Source organism: Macrobrachium rosenbergii, chromosome 42 (assembly GCF_040412425.1).
Source record: "Macrobrachium rosenbergii isolate ZJJX-2024 chromosome 42, ASM4041242v1, whole genome shotgun sequence".
Taxonomy (NCBI): domain Eukaryota; kingdom Metazoa; phylum Arthropoda; class Malacostraca; order Decapoda; family Palaemonidae; genus Macrobrachium; species Macrobrachium rosenbergii.
The window spans coordinates 16,448,122-16,457,769 of record NC_089782.1 but is presented as its reverse complement, the minus strand read 5'-3'; the positions used below and the strand labels follow the sequence as shown (position 1 = coordinate 16,457,769).

At 37.2% G+C, this 9,648-nt stretch overlaps 1 protein-coding gene across 1 annotated transcript; it reads right to left on the bottom strand.

Annotated features, from left to right (window-relative positions):
- Nucleotides 1-2,304: 2,304 nt before the first annotated feature.
- On the bottom strand, nt 2,305-3,680 carry LOC136827619 (cuticle protein AMP4-like). The gene is made up of 3 exons (XM_067085092.1): nt 3,560-3,680; nt 2,813-3,006; nt 2,305-2,635 (listed from the first exon to the last, which is right to left on the bottom strand). Exons 1-3 carry the CDS (start codon nt 3,566-3,568, stop codon nt 2,545-2,547), a joined length of 294 nt encoding a protein of 97 aa, XP_066941193.1. The 5' UTR covers nt 3,569-3,680; the 3' UTR covers nt 2,305-2,544.
- Between the last annotated feature and the right edge of the window lie 5,968 nt (nt 3,681-9,648).

Genomic DNA, 9,648 nt, shown 5'->3' with positions numbered 1-9,648 from the left:
AAAATGCAACATTAAATTAGGAGGAAAACGCTTCATCTTTTATTGAGCCTGAGACCCATTTCCTTATCAGCTCACAAATGTTTTTTTCAGCTTTGTTCACAGTGGCGTCGCTATGGGGAGCCAGTGGGGACCCGGACCCCCTCAGTCAGATGCTTGGCGCCCCCCCCTGTGACCCCCGAGTTCAAATTCCCTTTGTGGCTAAACTTTAACCCTTACAGTATTTGGTACATTTGCATATAGCAAGAGTTGAAAATTAATTGAAAATTGAGCTTTACAATTTCAAATACAGGTTTACTAATTACCAATACTATTATTTTCCTTCGTTCACATAGTATATTTTACTAACTACAGAATTGGTACATTAGTTTTGTGTAATTTTCTTTGGCCCCCCCTAAAATATCTTGGCCCCACCTAGGTCCCCCGACTGATAGAAAGCCAGCTGCGCCACTGTTTGTTCATTATTATTATTACGAGCTTGTTAGAGCTGCTGTCTCCCCTACCCTCCTGGTCCCCTACTTACCCTGCCCCAACCCGGGGTGGACAAAAAGTTTTGCAGAAGGAATGTGGATGTCTCCCCCTACCCTCCCTTTCCCCAATCTACCCCGCCCCCACCCGGGGCGGACAAACCAGTTTGCAAGGGGTGGATGGATGTGTCACTTCTCCCCTACTGTCACCCCGGGGAGGACAAACAAGATCAGATCCACTCGGATTTTATTATTATAGATTATTGCTATTCAGAACATGACGCTATTCATAGGGAACAAGCTCACAGGAGCCACTGACTTGAAATTCAAGCTTCCGAAGAACATGGTGTTCATTTGAAAGAAATTACAGAACATAATAGGAAATACAGAATGAAAATATCAGATACTAGAAAAGAAAAAATAAATCAACAAATTGATAAAATTAAATAAGAAAATCGTGGCTGAACAGATTTTTTTTTTAAGCACGAGTATAAGAAGACATGAGGAATGTCTTGTAGTAATGAGAACATTAATTTTATATATCCTGTATTGTTGATGGACAGATGTTCATTTATTTCTTCATCATGTCCTTCTTCAGAAAGTATTAAAGGCTTCTTTTCTTCAGACCTACGATCAAAAGCACTTCAACTAAACACTAATCATCACAGTGAGTAGGGTTTAGTGTGAGATGAAAATGAGGGACAACATAGCAAAAAATGAGAAACACCATTCCTTCTATACCTAACGCTGTGTTCAGAGCTCCTGACTTCCATCCTGCCCCAGGATACCGGCAGCTTGTCCCGAGTGGCATCCATCGCCAATGACAGAGTCTACGTGATCTAAAGCAATATCCTACCCGCTTCCTCCTCCTCCTCCTCCACCTCCTCCTCCTCCTCCTCCTCCTCCTTTTCTCCTCCTCCCCCTCCTCCTCTCCTGAGGCACGTCCTCGATCTGCTCAGAATCGCCAACGGCAGAGAGGATCTTAATGGAAAAGATCTGACAGCGAACTTGCCTGATCTTTCCCCAGAAGAATCAATACTCAACAGCTGAGGACGATTTCTCTATCTCTTCTTCTTAGAGATCTTTATCTCCCGTTTCTGTATTAATTTTCCTCCTTTCTCTTCTTCGCCCGATTCTTTAACAAAGCCTCTTTAACTCCCTCCTTCTTCCTCTTTCTACTCTTCACCCGATTCTTTGACAACCTGGATAAAACTGTAATCGCTGAATACGATTCTTCTTAATTTTTCTCCTGTGGGTAACGTCGCTGTTTCACATTACAGTAAAAAGAAAAGTTTCAAAGTAACCATCTTTGTAGAGAAGTTGCTCTATTGCTGAGGAAAAGATTTTCAAGACTGAGGAAAATTTTGAGCACCACAGGTGCATTCAAACTCGAGATGAGTCATCCCAACCACCACCAACCCCTCCCCCCTAACCCTACCTCACCAAAATACATAAGTAAAAACTTAAGCTCATCTATTTCAAAAGCAAGCGGAATCTTTGACGCTACAATTCTCCATTCAGAGGATTTTTTTTTTTTTTTTTGCCCATTTTGAAGATAAAAACCATATACCATTTTGAAGATAAAGAAGTATTTTTATTTATTTTAAAGACAAAGAAGCATTTTTACCCATTTTGAAGCAAGATAGTAGGCTATTATTACCTATTTTAAATACAAATACCATGCTTGCTCAGTCTAAAGATATGAAACATTTTTGTAGTTTAAAAGACGAAAATGTTTGTACTTATTTTGAACACTTAAACCATTATTTGTTGTTCAAGTTTCAATTATATGTTGAGGGGTTGTTTATTAGAAATCTAACCATCAATAAAAAGACACGTGTCAGAAGCGCGATATCTTTATTACAATGCCTTACATGGTCTACATGTATACAAGAAATCAGCGCAGATCGAGAGTAAAAGTTTGTACAGATGAGAAGTGACAAGATGCGAGAGTCAACAGAAGTTCGAGGTTCGAGTAGGTTCAGCCGCCGCCGCTAGGGCGGCGCTTTCTTCCTATCCTTCTTCACAATCGTAGTCAGGTCGCTTGGGATGGAATCGGGGAAACGCCTCGGGAATGGATCTATTTTGGAATGATGTCACCAGTTGGCTGGAAACCGTTCTCGTCGGCGATGAACTCAATGCGAGCGAAGCCTCCGTCGGCGAGAGGAAGGCTGCGAGAGAAAAGGAGAAATCATCAGATTGACCCCAAAATCGGGAGATCATCACCTTGGCGCCAAAATATATAGTTTTTAATTTGGCGCCAAAAGAAACAAAAAAGGTTTACCTCAAATGTGTGTGGGCATTACCGAAGCATTAAGGACACTAACGGGTGAAAGAATTACACTCACACATAGAAACCTCGCATGTTCACTTGTCCTTCGGCTCCTGGGGATCCTGAGACCTCCATCTCGATGCCGTTGTCGGCGGAGAAGGCGTAGTTGAAGTTGCCGTCCCCTTGGTCGACTCTTTCATCGCGAAGGATGGCGACGTCCTGCTGAGGGGCTGCTGCAGCCACGGCTACGAGGCAGAAGAAGGCGGCGATCTGAGCACAAAAGAGGAAGAAGAAGTTTTAGTCAGCAGTTGTTTCCACGATGTTGGTTTGCCCTGAAATTGCCGTAAATTATCATAAAGACGGAAATTAAAATTTCTTCATTGTCATAGATTACTTCCCTGTACATACTCATGTGTACATATAAATATATATATAAAATTTGTTTGTGTTGATAATTTTAAGTGGGAGTAGGGTGGGGTTTTAAGCAGTAAATTTTGAAGAATCATTACCGGAAAATTAAACATTTCGACGCTTTAAGATTATTATGACCTTTCGAAGGTAGTATATGCAGAAGTGCAAGTACTTGTAAAGTATTTGGAATCATTGGTGCAAATTTAAGCAAATCTGTCTTGAGGATCTTGACCCCTTTTCCGAGAGTAAGAAATAGAATCAATTGCTCTGTAAGTCTGATAAGCGTTCATAAAACACCATGGAAAATATGAAAGTATCATATCCTCGAATCTCCCACAGCCGAGACAACCCAGAACAGCCCTCCATTATAAGTAAAAGTAAAAGTATGAACTGGAATCCAGGAGGGACTTACGAACTTCATGTTGCCAGTCGACGGGTTAAACTGATGTCTTCGGGAGCCGACCCTCTTCCTTATATATCTCCGTAGGAGAAGGAACCAGGACAGCTGAGGAGGAGGAGGAGGAGAAGGGAGAATGAAGACATAAGGGAGGGAGAGGGAGGGAGGGAAGAAGGGAGAAATAGGGAGTGAGGGAGGGAAAGGGGGAAAGGTTACTACAGGCACTTTTGTATTTTAATGGATGGGTTTGGAAAGAAGGAGGAGGGGTGGGTAGGGAGAGGGAGGAACAATAGTTAATAGACCAGAAGAAGAAGATGACGGACACTGTAGATGGGAGACGGTTTCACAGAGGAGGAGGATTTGTGATATAGCTATCTATCTATCTATCTATCTATCTATCTATCTATCTATCTATTTATCTATATACATTTATATATACAAATATTATACACATCTATACAAATATATATATATATATATATATATATATATATATATATATATATATATAGGTGGCAAATAGCCTCTTAATAAATATTCATATGTACATATGAACTTAAAACTAAAGTTAGTTATTTAATATATATCTCCCAATAATTCCATTTGGGTGTAAGTTGTTCCGGAGGTATGGAAAATTTTATATTAATGGGTTATTTGTACCTTAGTGCTTTATATTTATATGTATGCATGTATGTATATATGTGTATATAGATATATGTATATATACATATATATATATATATATTTGTGTTCAAAAATATATCATATTCTTATGTATATCCATATATATAGACAGTATGTATATATATATATATATATATATATATATATATATATATATATATATATATATATATATATGCATAAAAGTATATATGCAGTATATAATAACCACAAGGACCTCTGAAATTCACAAGTTCCACCCTTTTTTGGATACTTTTATCACTATAAAGTCTTAGACTCAAATGAAGGATTCTAAACCATGTACATATATATATATATATATATATATATATATATATATATATATATATATACATATATATATTATATATATATATATGTGTGTGTATATATATATACAGTATATATACATATATATATATGCGTATATATAGATATACACATTCACATAGACATATGTGAATGTGTATATATCTTTTTACCAGTACTTCAGACTTTCAGGTCCTTGTTATATCGGTAAATCATACTCCTGGTGATTATCCAACAGTGGCAGGACATAGCCAGGGTATAGATGGGCGCAGGGGCTTGCAAACCTGTCCCTCTCACCGCGGTTATTGAAATGCATATAATTTGGCAAAAGAGTGACTAATGGACTATGTTCTATATATATATATATATATATATATATATATATATATATATATATATATATATATATATATATATATATATATATATATATAAATATATATATATATATTATATATATATATATATATTTCTATATACATGTATATAGCGTATATATATGTATATATACATTATATATATATATATATATATATATATATATATATATATATATATATATATATATATATATATATATATAAATATATATTATATATATATATATATGTATATATATATATATATATATATATATATATATATATATATATATATATATATTTATTTATTTATTTATCATGTTTATATATTTATTTATCTAGCAGATATATATATAGTATATATGTGTGTGTGTAGGCAAATATAAATATTTATTCACACACACACAAACATGTTTGCATATAAATACAATAATCAAAGAGAGAGAGAGAGGGGGGGGAGGGGTGTTGGGATGTAGGAAGGGGAGGCCCAAAAGTAGAAAAGAGATTGTAGAAAATCACGCGAAGAAAAGTAGAAGTTGCTCTTAAACTCGACTGGTCAGGCAAGCCATCTTTGCCCTCGGGCGATCCTCTCGAGATGAGATGCTGCGGCATCTTGTTCTTCTTCTTCTTCTTCTTCTTCCTCATTTTATGAGAGAGAGAAAGAGAGAGGTCATAGTGCCACGGACGACGAGGCTCTAGTTGCTCTTTTTTTTTTTTTGTCCGTGCACGGACACAGGGAAATAGTTATCGTTCTCGTTTTTTTTTTATTTTTATCTCTTTGCGTGGGTGAGGAGCTTCGGCTGCTACAGGTGTCTGGGAGTCATTAAAGGAGAAAAAAAAAACAGGATTCCTTTTGGGAAGATGTTTGTTGCCTTGGGAAGGACGGCAAGGTGGGCAGCTTGTCACGATTTTGGAACCATATACAAGAAGAAGAAGAAGAAGAAGAGAAGAAGAAGAAGAAGAAGAGGAGGAGGAGGAAGAAGAAGAAGAAGAAGAAGAAGAAGAAGAAGAAGAAGAAGAGGAAGAAGAAGAAGAAGAAGAAGAAGAAGAAGAAGAGAAGAAGAAGAAGAAGAAGAAGAAGAAGAAGAAGAGGAAGAAGAAGAAGAAGAAGAAGAAGAAGAAGAAGAAGAAGAGGAGGAGGAAGAAGAAGAAGAAGAAGAAGAAGAAGAAGAAGAAGAAAATGAGAGGAAATAGGTAAAGGAATGAAAATTTTTAGGGGTCATGGTGCATTCAGAAGTACAAAGAAGTGCTTGATTATATCAAGAAGAAGGAAATAAAAGAAACAGATGAACAATAACTATAATGAAGGCAAAACTAATGAGTGACAGAACGAAAACGATTATGGCAATTTTCTCATATCTACTAGAATGAGATGTGTCTAAATAATGATGATAATGATGATGATGAGGAATAGGAACGAAGAAATAAACAGTGCATAATGAAGAGAAGGATCTCCTGATCGACAGAAAAATAATTACAGGAAATGAGATAGTCGAACGAATGAATGAGAATAATAAAAAAGACAGAAATGAAACAATACAATATCAAAAATAACTAACCAAGAAGGGACCAGCTGACAAAATCAACAAGAAGTTGGAAAATGCATTAAACAGAATATATATATATATACATATATATATATATATATATATATATATATATATAGAATATATATATATATGTATATATATATATATATATGTATATATACATATATGTGTGTATATATACATATATATATATATGTATATATATATATATATATATATATATATATATATATATATATATATATATATATATATATATATATATAAGTATTATATATATAAGTATTCGTTCAGCAAGCTTTTAAACATTCCTCTTCAACTATAAAATAAAAATATAAAAATCAGCCGCAAGATAAACAAAGCAAAATTTAAGCACTAATAAAAGGACCAGCACGAGGAGTTGAAAATGGTTCAAAATAGCAGTACAGCAGCTACAACTAATCCATATTTTCATTTCATTGAAAAGCACGTGAAAGATCCTGTCTTATAATTGCTAACATAAATCCATAAAATAATGAAATGTCTTCCTCTTCCCGAAAACTGGGCTCAATAGAATTTCTTTGACGACGGATTCTTTGGGAAAGACTACATAATGATAAGCCCACAATGGTCACGGGGTCGTTTCAATATGGCGTTCAGCCATTTTGGGACAAGGTCTTCGCCATCAAAGGGAGGTGGAGGGTGAGGAAGAGGGGTTGCAATAATGCTCTAATGCGTTATCATTAGGCCTAGAAGATAGCAACGCCTCCTGGGCCGATTTCGTCACCCACCCGCGACCAGTCTAAATTCAGCTCGCTAACCGATCTGTCAACTGTACACCCAACCACCGCCACTGCCTGCTATATATACCTGGGTAACTTGCATGTCAATCCATTTAATCTTTGTAAATGACCGGCAGTGCAAGTGTCGAAACGTCAGAGGGAATAAAACTAAAACAACAAGAAAACTTTATATGTCCCCAGGAAATTTGATTCACCAGCGACATGCTGATGAAAAGGAGATTGAAAGACGAATAGAGAACACTCTCTATAAATTGAATGCCGTAGAAATAGCCATTATTTTCAGTATTATCATTATGATAAATTTGAAGTCCTCACCTCACCGTTCAGGTAGCAGAACGCAGCGACCCATCAGCTCAACAGAATTATCGAGTCAGTCAAGGATCCCATCTTCGTGAGGCGATGAAAATGTGCCTTTTTAACGGTTATTTTGTGGCTGCTAACGCGTTCGTTCTCTTGTGTGTGTGCGCTTTCATTTTTAGATTCCCAAGCAAACAAGAATAATGGTGATAAGCGCTTCTTCTTCTTCTTCTTCTTCTTCTTCTTCTTCTTCTTCTTCTTCTTCACGACTTACGTGATTTACATGTACCTGGTACATTTAGCAGGGTGAAAGTCGATTTTGTATTCTTTTCAAATATCGTTGTTCAGAAACGTATGCCCGTCATGCATTTGGTAACGTTGCTTGCGCGACGAAAATGTTGAGTTCATCATACGTGCTCGTCGAGCCTAATCCTTCCTTTTACTGTACCTCCTTTCATATTGTCTTTTTTCCATCTGACTTTCCACCCTCTCCTAACAATTGATTCATTGTGCAACTGCGAGGTTTTCCTCCTGTTACACCTTTCAGACCTTTTACTGTCAATTTCCTTTTCAGCGCTGAATGGCCTCATTGGTCCCAGTGCTTGGCCTTTGGCCTAAATTCTATATTCAATTCAATTCGTTAGCGACTATGGCTCTATCGAGCGTCACTGCTCATGGTGCGAGCTCGCCTATTTACGCTGACTAACATGCCCCTTACATTGGAGTCTTCGCTTCAAGTCAGTAGTACCCACGACCTTCTCTGACCCTCTGTCTCTAGAGACTTTGTCCCGACTAATTTCATACCAGTCATTCATTTTGCATTGATATTAACCACATTTCACGAAGTGAGGTTAGGTTAGGTTAGGTTTTACGGCATGTGTAGTCAATAGTTCATAACAAAGGCCCGTTTTAGGCATAGTTACCTATAGTGCCCCAACACTGAGTTGGTACAGTATGTCTGAAGGACTAAAGGTGAACTTAGATTAGGTTAATGTTTATGGCTGGTGTAATGAATCGATTCATACCCCGACCATGATCTGGGCACCGTGACTTGGGCGAAAGGGCACATGACCTTAAACAAGCGCCTTCTCTGTACAACTAGATGCTTAAATAACGGCTTTACCTACATAGGACTAGGAATCTCACTCTCTTCACTTTACATATTTATATTTACTGACGTATCTCTGGCTGTCATGTTTGGTGTTTTTCCATTTTCTCTGTCTCTCAATTCTGCAGACGGATTCCGTGCATGAAAACGATCTTTTATGCTGGTTTCAAAATAATAATAATCATGATAAAAACGATTTTCACCATACGCCTTTTCATCTTAGAAGTGATGAGCGCAAAACGGCTTAGCTCCCCGGTTCTCTAAGTCTTTTAGAATGACCTCATTGCGACTACCACAGTCACCTAACTAACTGCCAGGTACATCTTTCACTCCTCTAGTCTACGGAGGCGCAAAATGGCATGCACATCTACCTGAACCCGACCAGGAGCCGAACCTGGGACCTCTCGCTTGGTAGGTGAGAATCACACCAATAACACTATACGGTCAATAATAACAAACATCATCATCATCATCATCATCATCATAGAAACACTAGGCACGATCCCAAGATCCCTGAAAAGGAATCTGGAAAAACTAGATGCCGAAGTAGCGCCGAGACTCATGCAGAAAAGTGTGCTACTAGAAACAGCGCACATAGTGAGAAAAGTGATGGATGCAACCCGGATCCCCACACTATAAAAACCATCCAGTCGAATAGGATGACTCTGATAGACCAAATAGATAAGTAAATAATAAAACAAAGAAATAAATAATAATAATAATAATAATTTCGTTATGTTATGGGTTTCTTTCTCACAGGAATGTTTAGACACGCGATGGCACTTGCTTCAAATTGGTATTAACAGAATCTTAACCGTATTGAATGCTAATAGTAACGGTAACATCAATAACAGCAATTTTGTTTCCCGCTGAACAAAACGACTTTCAAAAGAAAAGGACTTAACAGGTTGTCAGAGAACGGATTGTTTAAGGCGTGTATTGCATAGATAATGAAGCCGCTGCGAAAGGAGAGAGAGAGAGAGAGAGAGAGAGAGAGAGAGAGAGAGAGAGA

What these genes read in the sequence shown, in the direction of transcription:
- LOC136827619 (XM_067085092.1), bottom strand. An exon ending in AACATGCGAGGTTTCTATGT is followed by an intron (nt 2,636 to 2,812) that starts GTGAGTGTAATT and finishes TTTCTCTCGCAG; the next exon opens with CCTTCCTCTCGCCGACGGAG.